Here is a 17114-nt window from a genome sequence, read left to right as displayed (position 1 = left end):
AGTTTGGATGGAGAAACTTTGAACAGGAAAAAAAAGAGAATTTTTTTCAATTTGAATTAAACAAATATTTCCTACTTTGAGTTTTTTTTTTTTTCAAAAGAGAAAAATGAAATGAGATATTATGTTGCAGCCTTCCAATCATGCCATTTTAGTTTCAATGCCTAACAAAAAAAAAACAAATTTAGAAACGAAGATGATTTATTTAAGAATTAATCTGGTTAATATAGGCAGATTGCCTGGCTTCAATGAAAGTCCTTATGCTCGACGCATCTCCATGCATGACTACCTTTCCATCCTCCATGTAGATTGCACCATCTGCATACTTTAGTTCTTCCAAACGATGGGTGACCCATAATGCTGTAACTTCTTCAGAAGTATCCAGACAGTTCCTTACAGCTTTGATAACTCCAACCTTTAAGGCAAATGAAGAACATATATCCGTAAGTGTTGGCTATTACTTTCACATCTACTGTAAGCATGATTAAGTGAAGTTGTGTTTCAAATACAAAGGCCCGCTTATTCAGAAGAATAGCTAGAATAAACACTGCCCTAGCGGCATTGTTATCTGTCAGTGTGCATATGCTAGATGCAGATAAAAGGCATAGGACAAGAAATTATATGAAGAAAAAAAGAACAGTGAATGCTGCTAGTATTGAGTAACTGCTAAAATTTCCTAAATTAATGTCATTTCAAGATCTCAATCTTCACAAATTTTCACAAATATGACATCACAAGCATGGTTTTCGAATTGTGATTTCAAGCGGGAATTTGTAGACCTGTTTTCCAAATCGTGAATTGAATATTTTTTGTGAATAACAAGATTATGATCGGTAAAAATATGGCATTTATTAGTAAAAACAAGTGACATGCAAAAAACATACATCATATACAAACTTCAAAATAATTCAAGATTCATCTCATAAATCAAAATGAAAAAAGAGCTGCTGGCTACAAAGTTCAAGGACATTTTGCAACAAGTTGCAATTCAAATTAGGAGTGATAAGGTGGTTTGGGGGGAAGAACATAAAGGTAGAGATAAGTGATCGTGGGTTCAACTTCCTCCACTAACATTTCTAAAAACTAATTATTAACATTTAAAATTTTCAAAAAAGAAGTTGCAATTCATCTGAATGACTCATTCATGCTGTGATTCTATCCAAAGAATAAAGAACGACAATTTGTTTCGATAGGGTACAATTCTATTTTGAATCGAGATACAACTCACATGTATCATAAGATACTAATTACCATAAGGCAATGGAGGCATAGAACATCACAATTTATAGATCACCTGGTCAGTTTCATCTAGGAATGTTGTGAGCTCATCCAACAACAGAACCTTACAAGCTTCTGCTAGAGCCCCAGCAATGGCAACCCTCTGCTTCTGACCACCACTCAGAGTTTGGACAGATCTCTAAACATTGCAAAAGAGGAAAACTTCAATTATTATACGTATACTTCACACATTTGTTTTGGTGTTCATGGTTGTAGTCCACGGTACCTTCATGTAGTCAGATAGGCCAACAGCATGTAAAGCTTGTGCCACCCTAGATCTGACTTCATCGTCGGCCAAATTGATTTTACCAAGACCAAATGCAACATCAGAATCTACTGTAGGCATCACCACCTGCAACAAATACAATACTATTATATTAACACATTTTACATACTTTATTGACCGTACATACACTGATACACGTTCAAGTTGTACAATGGTGGATATTTTTCAGCAACCATAAATTGATAACAAAATCAAGTTTTTAACTTAGCATTTTGTGAATGGTTTCTTTTTTAGATCACGGCAGTTTCACCTGAACTGCAAACATCAAGATAATATTCAAATGAAGATTAGATTCAATTGAAGTATATTTTAGTAAGTATATCTAATTGAACTCAAATTCATAGTAAAGCACCAGAAATTCTTATTATTGATTGTTATGTTATTGATTAGTGTGCAGAAAAGATAAAGCAAGCAAATTAGTTGTGCTTTGTAATGAAGAAAAAATTTAGAGGGGAAATTTGGAGAAGAACTGACATGGCATGCAATACACTAAATTAGTTTCCTCTCTTTTCCATTTCACAAGACATCTTTCATCAACTTTGATTTGCTGAGCTTGCATCACTAAATTTTGCATAAATATATCAAAAAATTGTCTATGCCATTGCTAATCTAACCATCATTATTGTGAACAAAAAATATAGAATGGAACCTGCTGGATTCAAGAAAACGTTTTCTGTTTCCGCTAATAACTACCAAAGTTTCATCTTCACTTTTTGTCTTGTTTTCAAATATTTATATAGGCACCTCGAAAGAAAAAAAATTACAGTAGACCCTGGTTAAAAAAAAGGTGAAAATTATTAATTAAAAAGTACAGCTATTAAATGCCATACTGATCATTAACTAGTTTTCCTTTTTTAATTGCTAAACCAATGCACTTAAGACACCCATTAACACGAACCTTCATAAATTATTAGTGCAAACATAAAATAAAAATAAAAAAACATTTCTCTAACTAAACCTGTGATAGAACAGGTAAAATCAAGGTTATTAAACTGTATATTATTGAATGGTAAAGATGAGCTAAGGAGCTCTACAATCTAGGTAGTTAATCCTAGATAGCGATGCGTCGCGGCCAACCCCAAAAGTGGAATAGCGGGATAGCGCTTTCCGGGATAGGCGGGATAATTGCTATTTTTTTTAACAAATTACATGAATAATATTATATAAATCTATATTTAATGCAAAATTAACAAATAATTCAAACTCTGAAACATTTATAATTAGTAATAAGAATTTACAAGTCTTACTCTTAGTAAAAATATACATTGAAATGCCAACAAAAGTCAAGGAAATGAAGATGATGCATATTGAAGTCTTTAACACAGTAATAAAATCACTAAATATTAAAACTCAAATGCATGTTCTAGCATAGAAATTAAAGATAAGCATCATCTTCATTAGCATATTCTACTTCTTCTTTTTAGGTGAAAGTAGAAATAATAAAACAAAGAAGGAAAAAGTAATAGCCGGATCTCACTGAGAAACGTTGGGATTAACTATGCCGAAATAGCAGGATCTCGCCCAAATCTCGTCGGGATCTTGTTTCACGCCGTCGCAGACACGCCGTTGCGGTCAGGCATTGTACCGCACCGCGACAGCGGGATCTCGCCAAGAAACGCTGAGATTAACTACCTAGTCTACAATGGTGGAAAATGCTAAAGAAAGGATAAACTAAAGTTCAAGAACTCCTAACCAGAGCAAGGTGTTACTACCAGACAGAAATCTCCCCTAACAATAATTCATAATGCCTTCCCCAACTCTCCTTCCCTCTCTCTTATAACAGAATTCCCATCACTAATGGAATACTAGTGGATCAAGTGCCACGTCACTTACTAACCACATTCAGCACATCGATCGGGCTAAGTCCAAAATCCAGTGTCCTATTTACCTGTCAATGCCACTTCTTTCACTTTGAGATGCAAAGGAAAAAGAAGGCCTGCTTCTTCAATCAGAAAATCAGGCAACAACAATAATCAAATATCTAGAATGATGATCCGGTACTAGATGCAAAAAGGACACATCATACAGTGGCAACAGCTATTAAAAACTGTCCCTCTATTTGGAAAAAGGACACATCATACATCACTAAAATATTTATTTCCATATAGTAGTAACATTCTCCCTCTTAATTAGTTTTCTAGAGCTGTTATTTTGTAAATGGAGCCTTCGAGGGACAGAGAAGGAAGGAAAGATATATAAAGGAATAGGTGATTATTTGACTCCCAGAAAGAAAATCGCATGATAAAAAAAATAACTTCAAGATCTTTCTTTTTTTTTCCCATATCAAACTACTACATTTCAGTAAAGGATATTAAGTTTGGTTCGGTTAGAGACAAAAGGTAAGCAGTTTGGTTCATTCACTTGGTTAGGTTTTCTAACTGAACCAAACCATGAACAGTCCTATTTCAGACGAGCTATACAAATTGAGTCTACAGACAGCAAAGAAACTGTAGCAAGATAAGTAAAAGTTAAAACTTGAAATTGCATTCCTCCTCCTTTACAAACTTTAACATAGCTCTAAATTTGAAAAACACTGTTAGAATATTAAAAAATATCTTATAATATCTATTATATTATATTAGAGTATCTTGAGTTATTTCTTATGATCAATTTATAATCAGAGATATGTTAGAATATCTCTCATTATTATTATGATTTATTCTTGATTTAAAATTGAGTCTATATTTCTCTATAAATAGAGATTAGTATTGAATCTTTTGTAATCAAGTTAGCATAAAGCTATTATCAATAATATTCAAACCCTTATTATTTTCTCTCCTCCTTTTCTCTAAAATCCCACAACTTCAACATGGTATTGGAGCCTATTTCGATCCTCCTTGAACAATTTCGCCTCTATTCCGTTGCCGAGTTCCCAACAATTAGGGAATATAATTATAGTTCCTCTTTTCCAACATTCCGACACATTTTGACGCATCTCAGTTGCTGCTTGGTCGGCCAATCGCGCCTCAACCTCGAAGTTTCGAATCTGCCCTTGTATTCTAGTTTCGGGCTACGGTTACACCTACTTCCATTGTGTGCGAAATCTCCCAATCTACACAATCCAGATTTTTTTTAGGTCAAAAGTTGCTCCACGCGCGTTCATGTTCCTCCAAGATCTGCCGTCTACTGCTGCCTTCCATCTGTTGTCGCTGCTGGAAAAGTTTTCCAGCAAGTTTTCCGAAACAACCATTGTCTCTCCTGTTTTGGATGCATTTTCTCACTCCGCTGATCGATCATGACTTCGTTTCATTAGAGTCGCGCTGCTTCCTCTTTGGTGTTTGTCATGCAATTTAGTTCTTACTAATAGATTATAACAATGGCTTCTATTTCCACCGACGATCATTCCGGTGGTGTCCCTATTCCCACGGATAAATCATATTAGTGATGACTTCTTTTTTCATTGATAGTCATTCTGACAATGTCTTTTATTTTCATGACTCACACTTTAGCATGACAATTTGTCCCAGATGCACTGGCCCCATCTTTGTCCCAGATGTACTGGCCTTGCCTTTCTCTCCTTTAAGCACGCCTCTCCAATATTATTGGTTTGAAGCTTCCAAATGCAGTTTTTAGAAGAAGGGACTTTGCTTTGTTCAATTACTTGCCATGAATTTCTCTTAGGATGATGATCATATCAGCTATCTGGTTAGCCTATATTTATAGTAATTCTCTTCGACTTGACCTGCATCCCTGAGTTGTTTTTCCATCCTTTTTATTATTTTGCAGAGCAAAACATTATTTTCTTATAACAAGCTAAAACTTAGTAAGCTTTAGCTTGAGGGGGAGTGTTAGAATATTAGAAAATATCTTATAATATCTATTATATTATATTAGAGTATCTTGAGATATTGAGTTATTTCTTAAGATCAATTTATAATTATAGAGATATGTTAGAATATCTCTCATTATTATTATGATTTATTATTGATTTAGAATTGAGTCTATATTTCTCTATAAATAGATATTAGTATTGAATTTTTTGTAATCGAGTTAGCATAAAGCTATTATCAATAATAATCAAACCCTTATTATTTTCTCTCCTCCTTTTCTCTAAAACCCCACAACTTCAACAAACACCATCTCTAAATTTGGATTTTGTAAAATCTCATTACAAAAAATTTAAGTCTATATTTTCATACAAATCCAATAAATTTCCTTTTTGAATATAGAACCAAACCTTTTTGTTACTGCTCAAACAAACAAACAACCCAGAATTCAAGCATAGAAGAATGATATCAATAAATCAAGTAGCATAGGAAAAAAAATGAACCTGGTGATCTGGATTTTGGAAAACAAAACTTTTAGGTTCCTTCACATAGACTGTTCCTGAAGTTGGAGTCAAAAGACCAGCCAAAATCTGCACATTTAGGGTTACATTACGAGATATTATTAAAAAGAAAAAGAACATAGCTTTTAATTCTGCTAAGTGTGGCTTCTATGGTACCTTCAAGAGTGTTGATTTTCCACACCCATTTGGTCCAAGAAGCATCCAAAATTGCCCAGAAGGAATTCGAATAGAGCAATCTCTAAGAACCGGCACATCTTTGGTTTGTCTTGCGGTGAATGAGAAATTCAGATTACGACCTTCAATTGCAATACTATTCACGCTTTTGCACCTGAAAACCCCCTCAAATACACAAACTTGTTAAAACGGGAAAATATGGAGGAGAGAAAGTGTTTGAGAAAATGTCGAAATGAAAAATTGAAATTAGATAAACCTTGTAGTAGTAGTAATAGTGGTGGAAAGTGTAGAGCATAGAGGAGCAACAAGATATGGAAAACTGAAAGAAGTGAGATTCATAGCATTTCCTTTTCCCCTTTTCTTTCTCCTCAATCTCGCGGCAGTTTTAACTTTTAAAGCTGATTTTAATATATGATTAAGTCACTTCAATACTTCAAACTCATCAAAATTCTATTACATAACCATGGCATTTATTTTTTTATTTTATTAAACTATGAAATCATTTAAGTTATTATCTCATATTTCAATTATAAAAATAAATATGATTGTTAATGTCTACTTTTATCGACATCTATAATTGTTGAAATTTTAAATATTTTTTAAATATTGATTACCGTGATTCATATTATAATTTCTGACGTATTAGATTGAAGATGTGTCTTGCATTAGACATACTACACATGGAGTTATTTTTTAATATAAATTTATTTTGTAAATTATTATAGTTGTATACATGGTAATATAATTCAGGTATCAATGCTTTATAATGTTATCCTACAGTATAGTGCCAATAGATTTTTGTCCATAACTAACAAAACAAAAGAATGCCATCTTCTTATCTTCAGTTTGTATGGCTTTGTGTCTCTCTTCATGGCTTTCTGTGTGACTCTCTGCTACACATCCTTCCCTTCTCTTTCCAGTTTCTCAAAAACTTTGAGAAGGAAACATGTCCCTTTTTTCCCATTGATTCGTGCAGTTCAAGCTGGTGAATCTGCAAGCAGCTCACAGTCACAGTCACAGACTAAGAGTAGTACTGATGCCTCCTCCTCTAATGCTCAATCAAGTGCTGCCCCTAAGATTCCTAAGAGACCCGTTTATTCCAGTGAGTCAATCAAACAATCGCTAACATTTATTTGGATTTGGATTTGGACTTGTTGAATGTTGTTTTTGTTTTGTATATGTGGACAGTGAAGAAAGGTCAGATTGTGAGGGTTGACAAGGAGAAATATCTCAATAGCATCAATGTAAGAAGATGTTTCTTATGAGTTCAGATTGTATGGGTTTAGTTTCATTTATAGTGATTTGAAATGGGAAAATAATATTGTTTCAGTATCTTTCTGTTGGGCACCCACCCTATTACAAAGGATTGGACTACATTTATGAAGACCGTGGTGAGGTAACGTAGTAGTAGCAAAGTATGTATATGTCGAAATTGTTTCTGTGCTGCAGCTTAATTTGTTCTGAGTAATCACCGCATTAACTTTAATAACCTAATAACTGAAAATGTGAACTGTACTTTTAGGTCCTGGATATGCGTATATTTGAAACAGGAGAGCATGCACTTGTAAGTGACTTAATATGTACTATATTTATATATAATTACAGCTATGGAAATTTGTCAAGTGTTTGCAATTGATGCATGTTTAATTAGTCTAACAAAAACCATACCCTTGCTTAATTGATAGGTTGCATGGGTAGGAGTCCCCACTGCTCCAGCTTGGCTTCCTACATACATGCTTATCAAGGTACACTATAACTTGTTCCAATGACTGCTACTGTCTAATAGGAGTATCAGATTAAGTAAGCTTCAAGTATCTGCTTAGGGAAAAACAATAATCAAGCTGAGCCAGTATAAATGCGGCTAGGATCAGCTTGTTCAATTGAGCTTTAAGATCTCTACCCCTTATGCTCAGTTGCTTTTTCATTCCCTTCCCTGGTCAAGATTATATTAAATCTGACGTAAATTGTGAATCTTTTGATGCATATTTTGATTTTAGTTGCTTTTAAAGCACCTCACTCGTTCTCTCTGTTTTTTTTTCTGTTTGCAGTCAGAGAAGCTCAACTATGAGAGGCTATAACCCTCAAATTGGGGAGCATAACTATGTAATATATACTATATAGAGATAAATATTGTTTGTCTAACATTGTAAGATTGCATGTTTCAAGAAGATTGATTTGAAATACCATCTTAGACACTATACCCCGTCTTTAGTTGAGCAGCATGATCAGTTCAAATGACTGTGTCAATTATTTGGGACAAATGACAATCATTATTGCCACCCAGCTGAAGGTTTTGGTGATGACTATCATTGTATTTATGATTCTCTATTTTAAATTTTTAATAAATATGAAGTTAAACCTCTGATACAGAGCAAGAGCAAACATCAACAAAATAATGAGACGCAAACATCAGTATGCAAATCCACTTCATTTGCACATGTAGGCAAAATAAAGTACTAAAAATGTTTTTGTTGGTATAGTTTACAGCAATATATCACTTTCCATGTAAGGAAAGTATAATGAATCTCTTTACTAAAATTGCACAATTGTAGAACCTGAGCCATGCAACAGTTAATCAAGGTTTGACAGAAATACAAGATAAGCACCGCTTAGATGGCCACAGAAGCTTTTAGCTTGACTTCTGCTGCTCTCCTCGTTTCAACCTTGCGTTTACATGTAATACTTGAGAGAGAAAAAATTATTTCAATTGCCATTATTGGACGTCAAGACATCATACATGAACTCCCCTCAATCTAATTCCTCTGTATTAAGCATCTTTTGATGCATCTCTTATTCAAAGAAAAAATAACAACTATACTGTAACAAATTATGCCTTCCCACCTTGCAGCTTCTTGTCAAGCACTCTTGCAAGATAGATGGTAGCTTGAGAAAGAGCAAGGTGAGATAAACTCATTTAAAATCGTAAGATTCCTCCATCCATGGGCATTTCCAAATTCCCAGCATTGTAAATCAAAGTTAACTGCCGAAAACTAACATTAATGATCAGTTCTCCACTTGGCACGTTTCCTGGAATTCATAAGATCAACTAATGAGGGAAGAGGTCGAAGCACAGGAAATTTTTTTGACCTGTAAAACTTCCTAGCATCTTCACTCAAACCTGAGGATCCAATGTTTAAATGAGAGGCACTTTTATGAACTCTTGTGTTTTCCTGAACCTCAGATTGCTGATACTTATCCTCATGACGTAAATCTTCCTTTTGAACCAGTGATCTCTCCCATTTAACTTCAGCAGCATCATCCAATAATTCTTGTCTTGAATCGCTTGAAACTGTTTGCAAAGGGGCATTAACCGGAAAAATATTACACCCTCCTCGTAAAAAGTCGCCATCTTGGAGACCAAGCCTTGCTCTTCCAAATAACGTGACAGGAGAGCGATTACCAGGAAGAGTCCATTTTTCCAGTGCTTTCGCATCAGTGCACTGCTTGATGGGCGATTTAGTTTTTGCACGAGGCTGAGGTGTCCCTTCAAGCACAGGATAACAGCTTACAGATTTCACCAATGCATCAACATCATCAGAAGTCTCCACGCTCATATCCAGAAGCTTCAGCACAGAGTCATTGAGACGGATTTTAGAGTTAAAACAGTGTTCCTTAACATAACCAAGCTCCATAGCCCTGCAGGTGGGGGTTGTTGAAACAACCCAACTTGGAGAAAGAAGTTGAAGTGCATGTTCCAATTCTTCCTTTGAAGAGTGCATTGAGTAACAAACATGCCAAACACCAAATTGATCCTTAATTGCTTCATTCATCCTCTTTTTTCTAGTGTTTTCAACATCTGAGAACTCGTCACAAGCATACCACTGAGCAGAAGGGCGGATAATGAGAGGCTCAGTCTGGAGAGTTGTCTTGGCCTCAACCAGCTTTGCTTGTGCTCTTTCATATAGTCTTGGTGATCCATCAAATAAATGGAAACGAGACGATGGATCTTCACAAAGGATTTCAGGCACCGTAACCACAAGATTCTTGAAACATTCTGGATTTTTGGCTTTATCAACATATATCTTCGCTCCAAATGTTTGGGACACTTGAACAAGGATGTCTTCCTGACCGAGGAGATCACAGGTAAGATACACTGTTGATGCATCAGGATGCTTCCATATACAATTAACAACCTGCTTTGCAGTTCCATAAGCTGAACTGTCAGATAGAACAATTGTTACTCATACTAAGTTAATGATTTTGCAGAATGATGGATTCAGTTTAACTAAAAATAACTTAGTAATATGCCTCCACTAATACATAGAAAGTTTCGACTATTGGAACTGTGCAAAGATTAAAAAAAAAAAAGCATAAATAAAGCAGGCTTGGGCTTAAGAATGTCCATGTTCATGTTATAACATATTCAACTATCAACACACAGAAAGAACGAGTTTTGGCAACTAGAAAGACGTTAAATATGAAGCTGGGCATTAAATGACAGTGTTTTACTTACAAAATGGCCATACACTATGCAATGTTCAACATACTCCATGATAAAAAAATCATGTCCTTACATTACAATATTTGAGCTCGCAAAAGAATACTAATCATACTACATTCTTCAACAAGTTCTTCTGCCAATAACTAGCTTCCAGAAAGCATGCCAAATGAATATATGCAATGCTTTATGTAAGCAAAATAGAGTGAGAAAATAGATACTCAACCTGTTGAATAGAAGAAAGCTTGGTAGGCATGGGACGAGAGAAATTTCCAAAAGTGCAGTCTAAGAAAACACAATCAAGAGGAGAGCGTGGGTTTTTTCCTTTCCTCCCTACATACTTGTCGGGTAAATTTAACAGACACTCAAGGGTGAGCCTGCAATCTCCCGTGTGAAGAATATTACCAAATTTGCCTTCAAACAAGAACATCACCGCCCCTGAACAAAAGAAGGCGAATCAATCATTTTATAATTTATACATAAATAAACAGTAATATGAAATAATTTTATTGAAATAATATGAAATACCAGGACAGTGATTGGCATCAAAAGCGGTGACGCTGAAGGACCCATCAGGATCGTCAATAATCAAGGATTGAGCAACTTCAATATCGAAAAAGAAGGAAGCGTCAAGCTGCAAGAAAAACAATATGAATGAATGAGTATTTGAAGCGCAATGAGAAGGAAAAGAGAAACCTAATAAATAACCTGAGGATAATGTTTAAGGAGGAGGGTTTTGGTGAGAAGAGTAGAATAAATAGGAAAAGAGGAATAACAAGTGATGGAAGTGGAATGATCTTTGTGAGCGTGTGTGAGGAAATGATGTCTCTTAGTAGTTTTGGAGGATGAAGTCCACGTGTCAACTGAGAATGGTAATCCTTTCGGCATTTCGATCGGCATCTTCTTCTTCTTCTTCTTCAATTATTAAATCTTAACCGTCGTCGCCAACAACCAGCTTTAGGTTTCAATCTTCAATTAATCTGACCATTAATTTTGAACTAATGGCTTCCCGCGGAAGCTTCACGATAAATATTAAATAAATTGGGGGAAGGGAACTCAAATTGTTACTAAAAACAGTAATTATCGGTATTTTACGATTACCCTATAAGTGATATCAATTTTGCCCTCACCGATCATCATTTCTACATCCCAAAATAAATTTAGATTCTCTTTTTATTTTTTTTCTCTCATTTTCTCCTTTAGAAGAGATAAACACAAAAATAAAACTTACTAAAAATTTATCTCTATCCTAACTGAAAAAAAAAAAAAAAAAGAGCTAAGGTAATATTTGACTTAATTTTCTATCTCATCAATCACATAAATAAAAGTTATTTTGAGAAACTCTTTGTAAAAATTATTTTTGTATAATTTTTTTTTTAAATATGATTTTTGTCATGTTAAAATTTCTAATAATGAATATCTAAATTATTAAATATTAAAATTACTTTTTTTAATTGGCATCAAATGAATCTTAAATAACTTTTATTTTTTTAAAATAAGTTCTCATAAAATCAATTTTAAAAATATAAATTCAAAATTATTATTTGTTAAATCTTAAACAAATAGACCAAATATGTATCAAATATTTTGGGTCCCTCAAACTTTAAGACCATGTGCTTGGTTCAACCAGCCTGCTATAGGCCGGGCTTGAAAACAAGTATAACTAATATTTTAGTTTATTTTTTAAGTTATATTTGAGTATAGAGTCAGAGTGGTACATCGATCATCACTAATTAAGGGAAATGAGTGTGTTGAATATTGATTGACTTGTTTAAGCTGGTGCAACCTCGGACCTACCTTTGAAGAGTGTGTGCCCTTGTCAATTTCAGCGTGTTTTACTAGCTGATGTCAAGCTGGAGTTAGTATTCGTTTTACAGTTTACTTAGCTTGTTGTTTTCTTATTCATCAAAAGAAGAAAACAAAATTGTTTCTCTAACCGAACAGTTTAAGTGCTTTTGAAATCTGAATGCACCAGTAAACCCCACCACAAGAAATAGTCTGATGTCATACTTGAGACAACATTTTTCAAGCCCATCATTCTTGATTTTTTACTCTTTAAATTTCACAATTCTTTGAAGTTTTGGTACTTACACAAATCTCGATGGTGTCTTTGTCTTTATTGAACCCAACAAATCAAACTTCAAAGTCTCTCTTGAAGAAACATCAACTTTAGAGAATCTAGATCCATCATTCTTGTTCAGGTTTTGAAGCTTGCATGCCAAAAAAGTGATGGCTTGGTACCAAACCATACATGTGCAATTCGTGTGTGGATCCCATACAACAACAAAAAAACAATTTATAAACAAAAGGAACATGTATGAAAATTTACTCTTCTTTTCTTCTGTCATGGACTAATAACAATATACAACAAAAACGCTACTTCAAAGTCCAAACATAGTAAGCACCTTGCGTTTACAGTAAAAATTGTTACAAGCTACTATGTCTCCTCAATCCAATGCCTGTATCGAAATGGCTCCAACCCTTCTCACTTCCAAGAAAGATTTTAGGGGTATATTTACATATTCAACTCAAAAAAGTCTCGTTCTTGGGGATCCTCCAGGTGTGTGGCCTTTGTACATAGGTGTTTCCTGCCAAGGATCAAGACTAAACTTGGCATTTGATCTCATTGGTGGATATGATTCATATGAAGAGAGTGTATTTTGTCCCATCATTGTATAAGTTGGATGGGGAGGAGATAGGAAACAGCTCTTGTGTGTGGGAACGTACTGTCGCAATGGACTTGAACACGGAGATACTGGTAATGATGTGATCATTCTTGTGTTGTCTCTGAACAAGGAAATAACAAAGAGCAAGTCAGTCCAACTAGCAAAAACAATTATGAAGCATATATACAGATAGATTTAGAAAACAATGGCATTGATTATATATAATGACAAAGGGTCGGATATTTAACCTTGGACTCCTAACTGCTCGCGAAGCTGTAACAACTGGTTTTGTTGCATAATCTCCATCCTGTGAAGCAATACAAGTTCTATTGGAATGAAGATCTGAAACTGGCTGCAAAGTGATACAAGTAAAAAAGAAAGTTAGCTCCAGTCCAACACTGACCATAAAATTGATTTCCAGAAAATATGAAACTTTAAAAATTTATATAAAAATAGAAATCAGTGCTAGGCATATGTGCATTAGAATCCTGACTGCAGCAAGTTATCTAAATTTCAAAATTAGATTGCAGCATGTTAGAATCTAAGGGATTTATCTAAATTTTAAAAAAGACTGTAGCATGTTAATCTTTAAGAGAACGAATCCCCTTTATGATAATTATGATACAAACTTAACAATGTGTATGTAACTAGCTTGTAAGATGCCAATGAAACAAAACTTCACTAAGAAAATAAATAAACATCGAAGTTTGTACCGGCGTCCGACTTCCATCAAACATATATGGAAAAGCATCCCTGGTTATTCTGACATTTGCAGCTTTTGTAGCTGACTGGTCTCGAATAAAGGGGTGATTTAGTAGCATTTGGGCTGTAGGGCGAGTTGAAGGATCTCTATGCAAGCATAGCTTAATGAAATTCTTTGCATCATTTGAGAGATGATCAGGAATTTCAGGCATGTCTTTGCTGTTACCAATTTTAAATATTGCAGCTACCTGTTGAAAATTGAACATTAAAAAACAGCGTTGGCCGTTCATAATTTACAAACAACATCACAATAAAACTGTAAATGAATGCTAGTTCAAAATAGCTAATATCGCACCCCTTCATATTGACTCCAAGGAGGCTTTGATGTTGCCATTTCAAGAATTGTGCATCCCAAGCTCCAAATATCAACAGGAAGACTATAGCCATTTGTATTCATAACAACCTAAGAAACAAAACATAAGGATACATTACCACTTACAGTGGAAGAGGATGAGGAGGAAAGAATGTGGTTAAATAAGAAGAAACTTTAAGATCTGAAACAAAGGGGAAAAAACTTTACCTCTGGTGCCATCCAGTGTGGACTTCCTTTGAAAGAAAGCATTGACGAAGAAGCATTTATCTGGTCCAGAACAAATCATAAATTAGAGATGATCTCCATCATAAATAAGAAATCAACCAAAACTAAAAGTTATACTCATTAAGACAAATGCATGATACACTTACATGTTTAGCCATTCCAAAGTCTGCCAGCTTGATTTCACCATTAGGATCAACTAGAATGTTAGCCCCTTTAATATCCCTGTTAAGATAAGAACATATAAATAATTTAAAAGAGAGTCAAGAAGCACTACTTTCAAGCTTTAAATAAATACAACATCAATAGCAGAATTACCTATGCACTGTATTTCTCCCGTGAAGATAGGCAAGTCCAGAGACAATCTGTCTGGTATAATTTTGGATAACAGGCTCCTTGAAGGCCCCATAGTCCTGAAGTAATTTATGAATAGAACCTCCAGAGACGTATTCCAAATAAACGGAAAGTGTTTCTTCTCCCTGAAAGCATGGCATATCTATATTTATACATTCATAAATTTTCTAATTTCTATTTCTATGTTGTAAATATTATATACAGGATTAAAAGTCAGGAATATTTTATCATACCAAATCACTTCCATAGTATTGAACAATGTTTTGATGTGAAAGCTGACTCAACAAATTTATCTCCTGCGACAAATTGAGAACATGGTATAGATTTATTAGACTAACAAATGGTGATTAGATTAATTAGAAAAAACTCTGCCGCAACTGTAAAACGAAGAACTGCAAAAGTGTTATCGTGACAACGAGTGGTGAAGGCTTAGAGCATCAAGCATATTTCTTCACAAAAACAAAAGAATTACCTGACTAAGTTGTTTGAGGCACTCTTTTGAGGTTTGATCATCACAGACAGCCCTGACTTCTTTTATTGCACACAATTGTCCACTTTCACTATCAAAGTTGCAAAATCACAATACAAGCATTTTAGAGGTAGAACAAACATAGGAAACAGAATACATAGTAATCTGTCCGTAGGAACAAAATCAGACATAATGTGCAATATGAAATAAGGCTGATGATATCATTCTGTAAAAACAGCTGTGCTTTAACATCAGAGTTTTGTTTTTGCCAACAGCAATTGGCATGATGATATTAATTTTGTAGCCTAAAGATTTGTGTATACATCACATCACCAGACTGAAAAAAACATTTTCTTAAATATTCAGGAAGGACTAACCCAAGATAAAATCGAAAGTAAATATACTTGACCGGAAAAGGAAAAAGAAAAAAAGAACAACCAATACCTATTGAATCCCAGGTAAACATGCCCAAACGTTCCCCGACCGAGAAGCTTTCCTCGCTTCCACTTGAAACGGTTAGCGGTACTGTTTTCTAGCAGTCCGTTTCCTCTCATGTTAGGAAGAGAAGAAGGACTAGTCGGAGATCCCGGTGGAAGGGGCAAAGGATGACACTCACTCCTTCCATCTTCTTGCCTACCTGTAGGTGAGTCAAGACTCAAAACTTGCAACCTTGGATGAAGAGGCGACGTTGGGCTAGTGGGCCTTCTTGACCCAACTGGGCTTCTAGGCCTCCCATTAAACTTTGTGTCACATTGTCCTCTAGCATAAAGAAATGGCATGGATTAATAACATAATTTAGCAGTGCATTGCAGATTGAAGAGAAGTGTAACACCCTTGTAAACAAACTTCATAGCTCATGTTCTCTCTGTTCCTTTTGCTTACGTTGTTTGTGCTTGGAATGAGTGTGCAATCATAAAACATATCGGCCTCCCAAATTTTACAACCACTTAGTATGTAGATATACATGTAAAGATATTGTGGTAATTAACTAGTTATTTAAAAAATATATTGATAAACAGCAAGATAAATGTATTTGGCCTCGATATGACCTAAATCAATTGGAATGACAGATAAAAGGCAATTCCTAGTATCAAACTTGAACTTTATTGACAAAATTGATCATCAAGATATATAGATCTTCATGCAGTACCACAAATTTTAACAATAAAGCCAATCAATTGATCAAATTAGATACAAAATTTACAAAGCTGATGAAGGAATTGAACCTAAAATAGAAAGGGGTAAAATCGAATGAATTGAAAGTTAATCAATGAGTATAAATACTAAGCAACCAACCTAGCGCTATTAATCTGAGAATTACAAGTTGAAGGATCGTCGTAAGAGCCATTGGAGCTAACGCTAGAGCTAGAAACGGAAGTAGATCCGAAAGTAAGACCCTGATCGTTGCTTAAGCTTTGTGTAGGATAAACGGAAGGACGAGGCAAAGGAATCCCTATCTTATCGCCGGCATCGGAATCACAACAAGAGGAAGAGCCGGCGGCGGCGGAGGTAGAAGAAGTGAAATCCCTGCTTGGTCTGGGGGAATTTCTAAAAGCGGAAACATCGTCGAAGCTTTTAGGTTTTTCGACGTTGTTAGTATTGGTAGAGTTTCTGATCGGAGACTTGGTGAAATTGAAGTGAAGCACGGTGCCGGCGGTGGTTGTGCCGCCACGTGGGTGTTCTTTGGTCTTAATTGATTTTTTACTCCACCACGTGGGCATTATAAATTTGAATTAGTAAACGGAGAAATTGAGAAGAAAAAGAAGGTAGAGAGAGAGAAGAGTAGGTTAGTAATAACAATAAGAGAAGAAGAAGGAAGAAACGACGAAAGAGGGAAAAAGAGAAGAACAACTAATAAAGAAAAAGG

General features: G+C 34.9%; 4 protein-coding genes across 7 annotated transcripts; 1 reads left to right on the top strand and 3 right to left on the bottom strand.

The window, feature by feature from the left end:
- Nucleotides 1-17: 17 nt before the first annotated feature.
- Nucleotides 18-6461, bottom strand: LOC101515446 (ABC transporter I family member 10). 2 transcript variants are annotated; one of them, XM_004502885.4, is made up of 7 exons: nt 6280-6461; nt 6006-6177; nt 5832-5918; nt 1502-1627; nt 1292-1414; nt 287-412; nt 18-161 (listed from the first exon to the last, which is right to left on the bottom strand). In XM_004502885.4, the coding sequence occupies exons 1-7, from the start codon at nt 6360-6362 to the stop codon at nt 120-122; spliced, it is 759 nt and encodes a 252-aa protein (XP_004502942.1). In that variant the 5' UTR covers nt 6363-6461; the 3' UTR covers nt 18-119. The 2 variants fall into 2 exon arrangements, with proteins under 2 accessions (XP_004502942.1, XP_004502941.1); XM_004502884.4 differs by having other exon boundaries at nt 18-412; nt 6280-6460.
- A 382-nt stretch (nt 6462-6843) lies between these two features.
- On the top strand, nt 6844-8385 carry LOC101514807 (NAD(P)H-quinone oxidoreductase subunit O, chloroplastic). The gene is made up of 6 exons (XM_004502882.4): nt 6844-7125; nt 7212-7267; nt 7354-7419; nt 7546-7587; nt 7709-7768; nt 8072-8385. The coding sequence occupies exons 1-6, from the start codon at nt 6894-6896 to the stop codon at nt 8099-8101; spliced, it is 486 nt and encodes a 161-aa protein (XP_004502939.1). The 5' UTR covers nt 6844-6893; the 3' UTR covers nt 8102-8385.
- A 47-nt stretch (nt 8386-8432) lies between these two features.
- Nucleotides 8433-12688, bottom strand: LOC101515128 (uncharacterized). 3 transcript variants are annotated; one of them, XM_073369049.1, is made up of 4 exons: nt 12553-12688; nt 10990-11095; nt 10688-10899; nt 8433-10156 (listed from the first exon to the last, which is right to left on the bottom strand). In XM_073369049.1, exons 3-4 carry the CDS (start codon nt 10889-10891, stop codon nt 9020-9022), a joined length of 1341 nt encoding a protein of 446 aa, XP_073225150.1. In that variant the 5' UTR covers nt 10892-10899; nt 10990-11095; nt 12553-12688; the 3' UTR covers nt 8433-9019. The 3 variants fall into 3 exon arrangements, with proteins under 3 accessions (XP_073225150.1, XP_004502940.1, XP_027190427.1); XM_004502883.4 differs by lacking the exon at nt 12553-12688 and adding an exon at nt 11170-11694; XM_027334626.2 differs by lacking the exon at nt 12553-12688 and adding an exon at nt 11238-11688.
- Nucleotides 12689-12775: 87 nt separating this feature from the next.
- On the bottom strand, nt 12776-17108 carry LOC101514482 (mitogen-activated protein kinase kinase kinase 3). Its single transcript, XM_012716513.3, has 11 exons — nt 16544-17108; nt 15692-16006; nt 15251-15338; nt 15012-15074; nt 14743-14903; nt 14574-14649; nt 14410-14469; nt 14185-14292; nt 13841-14077; nt 13376-13479; nt 12776-13248 (listed from the first exon to the last, which is right to left on the bottom strand). The coding sequence occupies exons 1-11, from the start codon at nt 16966-16968 to the stop codon at nt 12990-12992; spliced, it is 1896 nt and encodes a 631-aa protein (XP_012571967.1). The 5' UTR covers nt 16969-17108; the 3' UTR covers nt 12776-12989.
- Nucleotides 17109-17114: the final 6 nt, after the last annotated feature.

This window comes from Cicer arietinum, chromosome 5 (assembly GCF_000331145.2).
Source record: "Cicer arietinum cultivar CDC Frontier isolate Library 1 chromosome 5, Cicar.CDCFrontier_v2.0, whole genome shotgun sequence".
Lineage (NCBI taxonomy): Eukaryota > Viridiplantae > Streptophyta > Magnoliopsida > Fabales > Fabaceae > Cicer > Cicer arietinum.
The sequence above is the reverse complement of the archived record's forward strand: the minus strand, read 5'-3'. Positions and strand labels throughout refer to the sequence as shown.

Excerpts from the sequence above, each read along its gene's own strand:
- LOC101514807 (XM_004502882.4), top strand. The coding sequence starts at position 6,894 with ATGGCTTTCTGTGTGACTCTCTGCTACACATCCTTCCCTTCTCTTTCC. Across the intron at positions 7,588-7,708 it reads AAACAGGAGAGCATGCACTT|GTTGCATGGGTAGGAGTCCC; the intron begins GTAAGTGACTTA and ends CTTAATTGATAG. Across the intron at positions 7,769-8,071 it reads CTACATACATGCTTATCAAG|TCAGAGAAGCTCAACTATGA; the intron begins GTACACTATAAC and ends TTCTGTTTGCAG.
- LOC101515446 (XM_004502884.4), bottom strand. The coding sequence starts at position 6,362 with ATGAATCTCACTTCTTTCAGTTTTCCATATCTTGTTGCTCCTCTATGC. Across the intron at positions 1,415-1,501 it reads GCCTATCTGACTACATGAAG|AGATCTGTCCAAACTCTGAG; the intron begins GTACCGTGGACT and ends TGCAATGTTTAG. Across the intron at positions 413-1,291 it reads TCCTAGATGAAACTGACCAG|GTTGGAGTTATCAAAGCTGT; the intron begins GTGATCTATAAA and ends TTTGCCTTAAAG.
- LOC101515128 (XM_004502883.4), bottom strand. The coding sequence starts at position 11,361 with ATGCCGATCGAAATGCCGAAAGGATTACCATTCTCAGTTGACACGTGG. Across the intron at positions 10,900-10,989 it reads TGATGCCAATCACTGTCCTG|GGGCGGTGATGTTCTTGTTT; the intron begins GTATTTCATATT and ends TCTTTTGTTCAG. Across the intron at positions 10,157-10,687 it reads AGCTTTCTTCTATTCAACAG|GTTGTTAATTGTATATGGAA; the intron begins GTTGAGTATCTA and ends ACTGCAAAGCAG.
- LOC101514482 (XM_012716513.3), bottom strand. The coding sequence starts at position 16,968 with ATGCCCACGTGGTGGAGTAAAAAATCAATTAAGACCAAAGAACACCCA. Across the intron at positions 14,470-14,573 it reads ACTTTGGAATGGCTAAACAT|ATAAATGCTTCTTCGTCAAT; the intron begins GTAAGTGTATCA and ends GTTCTGGACCAG. Across the intron at positions 13,249-13,375 it reads CGAGCAGTTAGGAGTCCAAG|AGACAACACAAGAATGATCA; the intron begins GTTAAATATCCG and ends TTCCTTGTTCAG.